Below are 13,838 nucleotides of genomic sequence, written 5' to 3' on the forward strand. Positions count from 1 at the left end.
ATTCTGATCCTCTCATTTAGTAAGATGAAAGTATGATACTCAAGCCTTTTCTTGCTAGAGAGGTTATCACTAGGGGATCACATAAGTTATCATGCAAACCAGGACACTTGAAAGGGGAGAGATGTTAATAATCACACTGGAACAACAGGTAAAAACCAGGATTGCTCAAAGCAAACTGTAGTGTATGATCATCCTAGTTTTATCAGGGAGTTTCCTGTAGAGCAAGTAAAATTATCAGTGTGTAGATATAAGTATATATACATATTTATAAATATAGTCTTAAAGTTGAGTGAGAAGTCTGAAAGAAAAAGCGAAAGCGAAAAAAAGGAAAGAATTGAAGAAAGAAAAAGTGTGGCCCTGGCCAGGTAGTTCAGGTGGTTAAAGCGTCAGTCATCCTGATATGCCAAGATTTTGGGTTCAATCCTGGATCAGGGCACATACAAGAAACAACCAATGAATGCATAAGTAAGAAGTGGAACAACAAATTGATTTCTCTCTCTCCCCTCCTTTCTAAGATAAGAAAGAAAGAAAGAAAAAAGAAAGCAAGAAAGCAAGAAAGCAAAGAAAAGAAAGAGAGAAAGAGAGAGAGAAAGAAAGAAAGAAAGAAAGAAAGAAAGAAAGAAAGAAAGAGGGAGGGAGGGAGGGTGGGTGTGGCATCAGTCAACAAGGAAATAATGAGGACTATTCTAGAAGATGAAGAATGTCTCTAGAAAACAGAGTTACATAGTCTATTTCTAGGTGTGGATATAACAAGATTGTCATTAAACTCTCTGGTACCACCTCTCTCATGTGCAAAGGTAGATAGTGGTCCTAAGAGACAACCTAGAATGTGGGGAGCCTGGGCTTGAGGCAAGAGCAGGCTGGCTGCACTCTAAGCACTGAGGAAAAGGAGGTGTAGGGCTCCTGATGCACAAGGGAGAGGGACAGGTGTGAATATGGTCCTCAAGGACACTGCAAACTCTCAAGGCACAGAGCACACTCCCGGAATCTTCTGACCAGTTGGGAGCCACCTGTGTGCAGGGGAATGGCAGCAGCTGCAGACCCTGGAGTCCACATGAATATAGATGGGAACACACCAGTATTAGTTCCATGTTAATCTCAGCCTTTCAGAATCACAACCACAGCAAAGTGTGTTCTAAGTAGACTGTCCTCTATTTTCTATAACCTCTTCATTGCTCTGAGGCAAGTGAATCCAAATTCTCTGCTCCTTTGGGGGCTGAAAGAGTTCATCTTAATTCTGAAGTGGTTGGCGTGAAGTACCTAGTTAGTAGGAATCTGATGACTTAGAAAATCCCTAATGCAGTAAATCTGTCAACAATTAACTGAAAGCATACTCTAATCATATTTGGTAGCATATAAAAACGTAAATGAGCAAATTCAAATCAGTGCTATCAGTAATAATCTCTAGTTTCTAAAAATAACTGGGGAGTAAACCAAGCAAACATTAGCTGTCTTCTAATGAAACTGCCTCAGGAAGTGGACCTAAACTTTTGGCAAAGCACTAAAGATTCCTGGAATGACCTTAAAATCCTTTATTTGTTCTCCCTGCTTTTCAGGAAAAATTTTTACATTTTCACATAACGTGAGCCACAGAGTGAGGTATTCTTTAATAATATAAAAAGCCACAAAGTCTGAAAGTTCTACTAAAGATCTGTTCCATCTTCTTTTGTGTGCCAAACAGATACAAACGCCAAAAGACAAAGTGTATTAAACAAAACAACAACAAGCGCCCGCTCCCCCCAGCCATGCAGGGACCTGTAATCACTTCTGGAGTGTCCCACTTCTCTCAGTTAATACATGCACAAACTTCAACAAACCAGTTACATGATATATTAGGATGTTAACCAAAAACATCCAAATTCTGTTGCTTAGTAACTGCTGTCAAAAGATCCAATTTCCAGCTCTGCTCTTTGTATGGACTAAACCCCGAAAAGGGGAGGATTAGGCACTATGATTCTGTTCTGTGAAGACTACAATTTGCAGTGGGATTTACAGGAGGAGGATATTCAAAGAAGATTATTTCTTTCATGCAAAGCTAGTGGAAAGGAAAATGTCTTCCATTAATTTTCAATCCTTTAAAAGCAAGACTATATTATATGTTATTAATGGGCATAGTTTTATAAATCACTCATATTTTTACTTAATTTTATTTAAGTAATTTAGTCACATCAGATTTTTTTTTGTATACTCGAAAAGCATCAAGATTAGGTAATGAGTTAAAATCAAAATTTATTGCTTTGTCCTTTTGTTCATTTAATGACACTAATAGAACTACTACAACAAATTTCTTAAAAAGTATAGATGCAACAATAGATTCTGGAATTAAAATTTTAAAATAGAATGAAGTTGGGAAAACAAACATAAACGGGGGAAAGATCTGCAAATATTTCAAATATCTGAACGGAACATATGGTACCCCCCAGAATGAGGATAATACCTCATACATACTGGCAGTGGTGAGAAGTTGACCTACGGAGAAAGAACTCATTAAGCAAATTAAGAGCAGTGCAAGGTAAATGTTAAAATAATTGAGAATAAACTACTTTCATACATTATAATACCATCCATATGTGAACAAAAAGCAATAGCTTAATTACAGTGAAATCTTAGCTGTTCATTAAAACAAGTCTAGCCCTAACCAGTTTGGCTCAGTGAATAGAGCATCGGCCTGTGGACTGAAGGGTCCCAGGTTCGATTCCGGTCAAGGGCATGTACCTTGGTTGCGAGCACATCCCCAGTAGGGGATCTGCAGGAGGCAGCTGATCCATATTTCTCTCTCATTGATGTTTCTAACTCTCTATCCCTCTCCCTTCTTCTCTGTAAAACAAGTCTAATGGCCCTCTTTATTAACAAAAACTCTTATCTCTTAGCTTAAGTAATAAAATGGTATACAAAGATATTCTATGGATTAACTATTCAGACCATCATTCTTTAACAAAAATTAATGTTATAATATTTCCCAGTTTCACAAACTATTCTGTTGCAAAACATTTTGAAAAATCTTTAAAACTGAGCATTTAGTCATGAAAATGTGGCTGAAGAAATAGTTAAATGCCAATCTTCTACTTATGAAATTGGCAAAAAAAAATATTTTTATAACATTAAGTGTGGTTGAGAGTCCCAGGAAACTGACACTAAAATGATGGGGCTGCTAGCATAAATTGGTTCAACTTTCTAAAGAGGTGGGATCCTATAAATCATTATTATTTTGGCATAAGAGTTTTGGTAGCAGTACTATTAAAAGTATTTTAATTGCCGAAACCGGTTTGGCTCAGTGGATAGAGCGTCGGCCTGTGGACTGAGGGGTCCCAGGTTCGATTCCGGTCAAGGGCACGTACCTGGGTTGCGGGCACATCCACAGTGGGAGATGTGCAGGAGGCAGCTGATCGATGTTTCTCTCTCATCGATGTTTCTAACTCTCTATCTCTCTCCCTTCCTCTCTGTAAAAAATCAATAAAATATATTTAAAAAAAATATTTTAATTATTCATATTTTTACCTTAGCAATCCTGATTCTGAGAATTTATCTTAAGGAAATAACCAAAAGTATATGTACAATCATAATGATAAGTAAAAATAACCACCACACTCTATCAAGCACATATTACTAGTATATCACAAGGCATTGTGTGATACTTTACATAGATTACCATTTCATTTAATTCTCATAATAACCCATAAGGCAGCTATTACTATTATCTTAATTTTATAGATGAGAAAACAGAGGCTTATAGTCAAGAAATGTGGTGGAGCTGGGATTCAAATTCATATCTATTTGAAACCTAAGCCCAAGTTCTCAGCCAGTAAAATATAATGCTACTCTAAGGAAAATCTAATAAGAAAATGGGGACAGTAATTTCCCTAGTTTGGTAGTTCCACAGAATATCATTTATAATTGGGGGGAAAAAACTGGAAACAACCTAAATGTTCAATAAAAAGGGAATGCTTAAATGGATATTACATAGCTATTAATTTAACATAATAGTGAGATAAATTTCTATGGCACTGAAAAAAGTTCACAATGGAGGGGCAGGTGGAGGGACTGAGCAAAAGAGAAAAAAACTAAAAAATAAAAATTAAAAATAAAACCCAGATAAGAAAACAAAACAAAACACAAAAGTTCACAATATATTAAGTGAAACAAGACAGTTTAAAACAGTACATCCAGTGTGATCCCCAATACATAATGTGTGTGTAAGTGTGTCTGAGCAGAGAAGAAAACTGAAGGACAAACATGAACTCATTTTTATTTTCTCCTAATTTGGAGGCAGGGTGTGTGTGTGTGTGTGTGTGTGGTGGGGAGGAGCACTTACAAAGAAAGAACGGGCCTCTCCAGAATGATAAAAACATTATAAATTATTTGTGCTCTGAAAAAAGAATTAAAAATCTTCCCATCCTCACACTACAAATGAAGGGAAGACAACAGTGGTGGGAGGTAGACTAGAACTACTTAAGAATGGCATTTATATTTCATTTTTAGAAGCAACCTGAAAAACTTAGCACCTTTAGACTGGTTTGAGCCCTCAGGCTTTTGTCAACCTATCATTAGGCAACAATGTGAAAATTATTTGCAGAGAAAGATTCTGCAATATTTCCAATATAGTTCCAAGACACCTATGGTGGGGAGGAGCACTTACAAAGAAAGAACGGGCCTCTCCAGAATGATAAAAACATTATAAATTATTTGTGCTCTGAAAAAAGAATTAAAAATCTTCCCATCCTCACACTACAAATGAAGGGAAGACAACAGTGGTGGGAGGTAGACTAGAACTACTTAAGAATGGCATTTATATTTCATTTTTAGAAGCAACCTGAAAAACTTAGCACCTTTAGACTGGTTTGAGCCCTCAGGCTTTTGTCAACCTATCATTAGGCAACAATGTGAAAATTATTTGCAGAGAAAGATTCTGCAATATTTCCAATATAGTTCCAAGACACCTATGCCTCATTCTTTCGCTGTTCTGTTCTTTAGGTTCAGGTAATAATATCTTTTCCCCAAGGAAAGTCAAAAAGTTGAATATGTATATATTATACTGCTGAAACATAAAACATTTTTGTAATTTTAAGGGTGCATGGATGATCCAGACAGTGAATCATGAATTGAAACCATGTTGAATAAGCTTGTATAGACACTTATTTTCATATTCCTTAGACTTCTACTCATTTAAAACTCTGCCTTGAAAGGCTTCAACAATTTAAAGATTAAATCATAAGTTATTAAGCCATTAATTTAACCATTTAAGCCTCTAAAATCAGCACATTATTACCTTCCCCCCTCAAGTCAATTTGCAAGAGATTAAAATAATAAAAATGATAATATCTCACACTTACAAAGCAGCTTTGATCTGCAGGAGTCTAAAGTACTTTTTAAAAACTTTTATAGAAAAACTAGGACCATCCACTCACATCTGAGGCAGAGGCTGGCAGCTGGTGAAAAGCAATGGAGTAATTTATAATTTGTACAGATGATGACTATTTTTTAATTTTTTTAAGTTAAAAAAATAGTTTTAAATTGATTTATAGAGACAGAGGGAGGGAGAGGGAGAGAGAGAAACACCGATGTGAGAGCAAAACATAGATTGGCTGCCTCCTGCACTCCCCCTACCGTGGATCAAGCCAGAAAACGGGCATGTGCCCTGACCAAAAATCAAACCAGCAACCTTTCTGTGCACAGGATGATGTTCAACCAACTGAGCTACACCAGCCAGGGCAGAATATGACTACTTTTGCCAAGTATAAGGAATAGATGGAGTTAGAGACATGCCAGTAGAATTACCTGTTCAATTAAAAGGAAAATTAAATGACCACAGATTCCAAGCGCTATTATTTAAATTTTCACCAAAGGATATGGCTTAAGGGTTCCCTTTAGAGGGAGGAAAAAAAGACACTAACAAAAAACAACAACAAAGAAAACTAACCCCTATTTACATCAAGGAAATGACTGGTCTCATGATTTTGTCCAGATTTTCTTGAGAATATATACTACTGGTTTCACATCAGACAGAATAAATTGACTATGGTACTTAAGTTCTTTTGGTATCTGAAAACATTTCCTTCTCTTTCATACTCAATTTCAAATATCTTTATATAGGATATTTTTAATTTATCGATTTTAGAGAGAAAGAGGAAGGGGAAGAGAGGGAGAGAAACATCTATTTGTTTTTCCACTTAGTCATGCATTAATTGGTTGCTTCTTATATGTGCCCTGACCGGAGATGGAACCCACAACCTTGGTGTATCAGGATGATGCTCTAACCAACTGAATGACCTGGCCAGGGCTCTTTATATAGAATACTTATCTTCACATTTCAGTGTATAGAACTGGAATCCTGCTCCAAGCTCTGTTTTCTCTATCCATTTCAAGCACCCTACACAAATAATTTTCTGCCTCCTGCACTAACAAGACACTAACTTTTCAAACACTTTTTTTTTAATCTGCTTGTCTCTTTCCTAAAGAAAAACTGAAGTAATTCTATCCTATGTCTTTATAAAGTGAGGGCCTCTGAGCACCGTAAAAGAACACCTGAGCTGTCTTCACTAGGTAGCACTTCAATTCTCAAGAATCCTTTCCTTGACTCTGATTTTCCCACATCTACCTTAGAGTCAGTTCTTTTTTTTTAAAAAAAAATATATTTTATTGATTTTTTACAGAGAGGAAGGGAGAGAGATAGAGAGCCAGAAACATCGATGAGAGAGAAACATCGATCAGCTGCCTCCTGCACATCTCCTACTGGGGATGTGCCCGCAACCCAGGTACATGCCCTTGACCGGAATCGAACCTGGGACCTTTCAGTCCGCAGGCCGACGCTCTATCCACTGAGCCAAACCGGTTTCGGCTTAGAGTCAGTTCTTATCTTGAAAAGATCAAGAATGAAAAAAAGGATAGAAGTAAATAAATACTTCAATTAGATACAAAATAAAATTTCTTCACTATCTGGGAGCATACATAATCAGAATATCAATGGAAACACTGGCTACTAAGTGAGATTAAACAGTCATTAAGAGTCTTCATCGTTGCTTTTTGTTGTTTTTTAAAAAGCAGTCACCTACTATCCCAGATGTCTCACATGACACTTGCTTGAATGTACGAGAGATGGACCAGATGGTCCTTTCAGCTCTAGAAGTCTATTCTATGTTGCAACTGATGGCTCAAAGCAGCCATATTGAGAAGATGACAAATGGCACGTGGAGAAAGGAAGAAGGATGAGGACTGCATTAAGTTGTCAAGTAGATTTGATTATCTAATACACTGCCATCCCTTTGCGGGGGGGGTGGGGGGGTGGTTGAAAATATCTTTCCAATGGTACACAGTTAACTTAATTGACCTCAAATAGTTTGACTTTTGCATATTGATGAAAGAACTTAAGAATTTGGGCCACTCTACTCAAACACTCTTAACTAGGATCTTTCCTTTCAATCAAGTCCATACAAACTTAAGAAATGAAAATTAACCATTATATGTATAAAACAAAGCATAATCTGAAAGATAAAATAAAAATGTATTACAAAGTTAAATATCTAATATAGTTGCTGTTTCTTCCCAAATTTTGCTGATAATCTAGTTCCACTCGAAAAGAACATAGTTGCTATGGGCATATATATACACACACACAAACATACACGTACAAAGATAGATATATATGTACATATGTACACACACATCTAAGAGATATGAAGTTAAAATGAAAGTAAAAATCTTAATACCTTCTTCATGGCCTGACACTTGGCTGTCTCAGAAAAGCCAATCATCTTATCAGGAGAACAGATCTTGATGAAGGGGAAGTTGGATTCCTCTGCAATCTTTGCAGCTAACGCAGTCTTCCCACTGTGAGGAGGGCCTGCATAAAGATATGAGCAAGTCAGGGGAAAAAAGCCAACCTAAGCAAAGGGAAATAAAACAAGTTTAAACTTTTATCCACAAGGTACTGAGGTCTCAACTAGTTGCTCATTAACATATCCTGACACAATTTCATGGCAGACATGTTTTCTCTTATTTATTAGCAACTAAACTTAATGAACTGATTAGCATTTCTCAAAAGTATGATGAAATACGTTCCTTCTCTCTTTCTCACATAGTCTTAATCTTTCAAACTTCTGCCTAAATATATAAAACACAAGGGTTTTGCTTCTTAAAAAAGGAGTGCATTCAAATACATATCAGTATTTATGTTTAGTTCTACCAAATTATTTGTCTAAGAAAACAATACAATTTTAGGAGATGATTGTGGGGGCAGGGAAAACTGCCTTATTAGAAGCAAATGTGACTTAAAAAGCTAGAATTCTAAAGACTCAGGCCACCAAATCCACAAACTTACCTGAATTTAGACATCTCCTTCTTCTTCCCTTCTGTGTAATGAAAGATGTGTCCCTCTTCCACCCATAAACCAACCAATTCTTCCTTCCCACCTTTTCAGAAACCCAACGTTATTGACAGTACCCTCTCCCCCATATGTTCCATCTCTTCCTCTTCACACCCCTCAACACTACTCTCTTCTTCCTTCAAAATGGAACTTCCCTAAATAATTATCTGCTCTGGCTGCCTTCACTCTTCACCTTCCATCCACTCTCAAACAAATGCTATGGCTTCCATTCCCATTACATGGAAAGGCTCCCATCAGGATCACCAATGACTTCCATGTCACCAAATCTAACTGATACTTTATCTGTTGGCCTCTTAAGAATAATTGATACAATTGATAACTCTCCTCTTTCTTTAAATACTTTTCTTGGATTCTATGATAGCACATTCTCTTTCCCCCTCCTCCTACCTCTCTGGTTACTCTTCCTCAGTCTCCTTTGTCAACTTTGTCCTTAAATGTTGACACACTTCAGAGATCAGTTCTAGGCCCACTTTTCTTCTCAATCTATACTCTTTCTGTAAGTGACTTCTTCCACTCCCATGGATTCAGCGACAGTCAATATACTGACAACTCATGAATGTATACTGTAGCCAGACTTCTCTTTGGAGCACCAGACCTACATATAATAGGCTACTTAACATTTCCGATTCAATTATTCTGTAGGAACCTCAAACTCAACATGCCCTGAACTGAACTCATGATCTTCTTTCCCAAACCTTTCCACTAATACTCCCAATCTTAGAAACAGGCATGTATACTAGAAACCTGGGGATTGTATTTGATATCTTTCCCATAGTACATCTAGTTACTTAATATTTCTAAGCCTCAGCTTCTCTACAAATAGGGATAACAGCAGCATCTATCCTCAGGACTGAAGTGGGTTTAAATGAGGTAATATGTGTAAAGTGCTGGTAGAGTGACTGGCAAAAGAAAGAGTTCAAAGAATTATAGTTTAATTATGATTAATAATTACTAATTATAATAATATGGTCTCTTTTATTCTACCTTCTAAATATTTTTCAAAATGGTTTACTTATCTCCATCTCCACTACCATTGTTACTTCAAACTACAATCAAATTACAACTAAGGCTAATGCAACTGATTCTAACCATTGGTCTCTCCTGTGTCTTTTTTTGCCCTTCCAGCAACTAGTCAAGTACTCAGTGAATATTTATTTAACTGAATTCAGCGCTATTTGGTATTACAGTCTATTAAGTAACATAGAAATTTAGATACAATCCTATAAGAAAATGAGTTGCTATCATTCATCAGTAACATTCTGTCCTCAGTAGGACTTGAATTGCACAATTATTGGTACACATATACTGGATTACTATTTGCAGATGATGAACAGTACTAGAAATGAAAATAATTCATTTTTCTGGAATGTCCTAAATGGCTTTATAAAAGTACTGTTTTGTTTTTTTAACTTTTAATGCCATCTCATCATTTCTTCTCACCTTCCAACAGGACGCTAACCAATGGTGTGCGGTCACTGTTTTTCGTCTGCTGGACCAGCAGCTCTCCATCATCTAGAACTCGAGTAACTGGATCACCCCATTTGATAATACCATTCATAATGTAACTTGCATAATCCTCTTGATTTGTGCCAAATGCCTATGGAAGAAAAGGACAGTTTAAAACATTTTGAGCATATAAAAGATGCCCAAAATACTTTATTCCTACACAATAAAAATGTTGAGCAATATCCCATATCAGTATAAAAAGCCTGAAAATCACACCAAAAGACCTCCATTGTTTTATAATTTTGCATTTTACTTTTTATCAAATTGGGGAGGGGAGGAGCTGCTTTGGATGACTTAATGGAGAAACAATAGATTCTAGGCTCAGATTCTACCAGAGCCCAAGCTGTCATAACCCTCGAGAAAGGGTATGTCCCTATGTGCTTAGTTCTATAAGGAGTACATGGCTGTTGCCTTCTGTTCAGAACAAAGAGAAAAAGAGATTATGGACTCAGAAATTAGAAACACTTGTCTCAGCAGACAAAGACACTATCCTAACTCTGACCATAGTGTCGTGGATTAAAACGGGAATGTAAAATGGTAATGAGGAGATCCTGTCCACATCAGTTTGGTGGAAGGGGTTACAAGTTAAATGGCACCAAGGTAAGTGTGTATGTGTAAATATAAGGTTTTAAATGAGATAGGAATGAGCAGTTGTAATGAAAGACTGAAGGGTTAGGAAAATAAAATAAAAGCAATTATTATATGTAATAATTTTAATTGTTCTCACTACATATTGGAGTTTAAATCACATTTCTCTTCATTTTCAACTTCTAATCTAATATTGGAACTCCTATCAAACCAGTTGCCAAAAGTAGTCAATAACTTTAGTATTTAGTTACTTAATTGAATTTTCCTAAGGTTAAAAGGAAAAGAAATGAGTAGGAAGACATAACCCAATGTAATGTAAAGGTCCTATGTCATGAGAATTTTAAGCTATTATATCCTTCAACAAGTTAATTTTTCACTACTCCGATGTATAAAACAATTTTAACTCTTCTTTAGAACTTGCACCTCACAGAAAATTATTCTTTGTAATAGTGTCTCTAAACAGTATACAACAGTCTCATTACTCTATTTCTTTGCTACTCAATCATTTCTCAGACTTCTCTTTGGTCCTTGCATACACTAGTCCTTTGATTCCTGAGTACAAAGGGAAGTCCTCATTGCCTGGTCTGGATATGGTGCATTCAGTGGCCCTCTAAAAAGTTAGAAAGGGAGAGCCTAATAAATACTGCTATAGGAAATATGTAGATTGGCTGACTTTTATCTTTAATTATTCCAAGTATACACTCTAAGTCTTACAGCAGCAGCTTTAAGATACCTGAACCAGGAAAGAGGGACTCCCCCCCTCCCCCCCGAGGCTACACAATATGTATGCGTCTTCCTTACTTATCCCGCCACTTCATTTTTGTTTTGTCCCCCAGACTCATGGAATAATTTGAAGAAACTTACTACCTACTTAACTTAGTTATCTTAGTTTCCCCTTTCTTGTAGTCAAATTATAAAAAATCTTGAAATAGATCAGTTAGTCTGGGTTCTAATATCTTTGGTATCTATTACAAATGACAACAACAAAAGATTAACCATTTCTATTGCTCAGTAACTTTTGAAAGTAAATATTTATATTTAAAAGTCACAATAGTAATAAAAAATAGAGCTAATAAAACAAATTGATTTTTGTCTTTAAAAGAAATACTTGCAACAAATAATTATTGTCAAAAATATATAAAGAACTTATACAGATAAAATCAATAGAAAAATAGGCAAAGGCATGAATAGCATCTCTCAAAAGACACTCATATGGCCAGTAAGTACATGGAGAAATGCTTACCTTCGTAAGTAATCAGTGAAATGCAAATTAAGACCAAAATGAGATCCCATCTTACAGCCAACTGAATGGCAAAAATTAAGACTGACCATACCAAGTGTTGTAGAGGATATAGAGTGACAGGATCTCTTTTACAATATTGGGGAAAGTACTTATTGGTTCAACCACTGGAAAAAGTTTAAAATTCTTACATTTGAAGTTGGACATTCATATACCCAACAAACCAGGAATTTTATTCCTTAATATATATCTAAGAGAAACTTGTTCAAGAATGCTCATAGCAGCACTTGCTAGTAATATAAAAACCTGGTAATGTCCCAAATGCTCATTGACAAGAAAATAGATAAATTGTGGTAGTCACACAATGCAATGCTCTTCAGGAATGAAAATGTCTAATCACTACAATATACATATGAAACTAATATAATTTTATAACATCTGTAATTGGAAAATTGTTTTTAATTGAAAAAAAGAAAATGAATGATGTATAGCTACAGAAAATCATATGGATGATTCTTGGTTATAAAATATGCAATAAAATAGCAATTCCCCCAAAATTACACGCACCCACTGTACTTTATTTTATACCCCATGTAGACTAATGACAACAGTGTGTCACAAACTAAAGATTAAGATTAATCCAATTCTGTGCACCTGAGATCCATTTTTAAAAGAAAACCAAACATACACACCTCTTTAAGAGGCCTTTCTGCACTTTGTTTATTGTACTAATATAGGACTCCAAACAATGGCTACTCAATGAAGAGTAAACCAACATTAGTGGTTATTTTATAGAAAAACTAGAGGCCTGGTGCATGAATTTGTGCACCAGTGGGGTCCCTTGGCCTGGTGTGCAGGATCAGACCGAAACTGGCTCTCTGAGATCCCCCGAGGGGTCCCAGATTGTGAGAGGGGTGCAGGCCAGGCCAAGGGGCCCCACTGGTGCACAATCGGGGCCAGGGAAGGATGTAGGAGGTTGGCCAGCCAGGGAGGGACCGCGGGAGGGCCACAGGGTGTGTCCAACTTGTCTTGCTCAGTCCTGATTGGCTGGACCCCAGCAGCAAGCTAACCCACCAGTTGGAGCGTCTGCCCCCTGGTGGTCAGTGCACATCATAGTGAGCGGTTAAGTCGACTTAGCATATCATTTGCATATTATGCTTTGATTGGTTGAATGGACGACCAGACACTTAGCATATTAGGCTTTTATTATATAGGAGGATAGGATGGGTTAATGATCTTATACTGTATTCTAAAGCTCCAACTGTGACTAGTGAGTGCATTAAAAAAACAAAAACCTGACACCTTTTTTTTAAAGGGCACTTAGAATGGTTAAGAGTCTTTAGAAACTGTAGCAGTTAAGGACCAAAAGGTAATGAGTAAGAAAAAGGAATGCCTTGGAGGAGGTTAGAGAAAGGTAGAGAGAGGAGAATATGAGAGCTAATTTTAAATGTAACTAACATATGGAGGATGGATGAATTAAGATGAATTTTGGTTTCAGTAGCTTCAGATTGTATAAGAACCAATGAGAAAACTATTTATAGTTCAATATAAAGAATTAATAATTAGAAAGCCTCAAAATGGGATGGTTGGTCTAACAGATGGTGAGCTCCCTATCATGAGAAATATTTCAGTAAGTACTGGCTAATTACCCAGCTATCAGAGTTATTGTTTGAATGTTTCTTATATTGAACACTTCTAATAAGATTTTTTGATTTTTAAAAACTTCATATGATATAACCTCCCACAATACTGGTAAAATAGCAGTTATTTTTCTCCTGAATTATTATTATTTTGGGGCTTATACATCACTCAATATTCATACTCACTGGTTTGATATCATTCTCCAAAGAAGCGAGGAAATCTCCCCTTGTCACCTGCAGGCTCTCTGCTTTTTCCATGTCCACTTCAACTTTAGTAGTGGCCTAGTTAGAAATGAAAACACAATGTAAGGACTTCTAAGATTTAAGAATATTTTCAGCCTAAGAATGTAACACCTAAAGACTTTGAAAAGCATACTTTCACAGGCAAATAGCATCTCTCTCAAATTCACAAATATATATACCTTTGCCTGAACAATTCCACGTGTAGAAATTTATCCCATAGGTATATTCACAGATGTGTGCA

General features: G+C 36.3%; 1 protein-coding gene across 1 annotated transcript in view; it reads right to left on the reverse strand.

Moving 5' to 3' along the window:
• Positions 1–13,838, reverse strand: part of NSF (N-ethylmaleimide-sensitive factor) — a 126,075-nt gene that overhangs the window by 27,573 nt on the left and 84,664 nt on the right. Inside the window, exons 13-15 of the mRNA XM_005858705.2 lie at positions 13,541–13,636; positions 9,821–9,977; positions 7,704–7,837 (exon numbers count right to left, since the gene is read on the reverse strand). Coding sequence (XP_005858767.1) covers positions 7,704–7,837; positions 9,821–9,977; positions 13,541–13,636 — 387 coding nt within the window. The remainder of the gene's footprint in view (positions 1–7,703; positions 7,838–9,820; positions 9,978–13,540; positions 13,637–13,838) is intronic.

This window comes from Myotis brandtii, unplaced genomic scaffold (assembly GCF_000412655.1).
Source record: "Myotis brandtii unplaced genomic scaffold, ASM41265v1 scaffold120, whole genome shotgun sequence".
Lineage (NCBI taxonomy): Eukaryota > Metazoa > Chordata > Mammalia > Chiroptera > Vespertilionidae > Myotis > Myotis brandtii.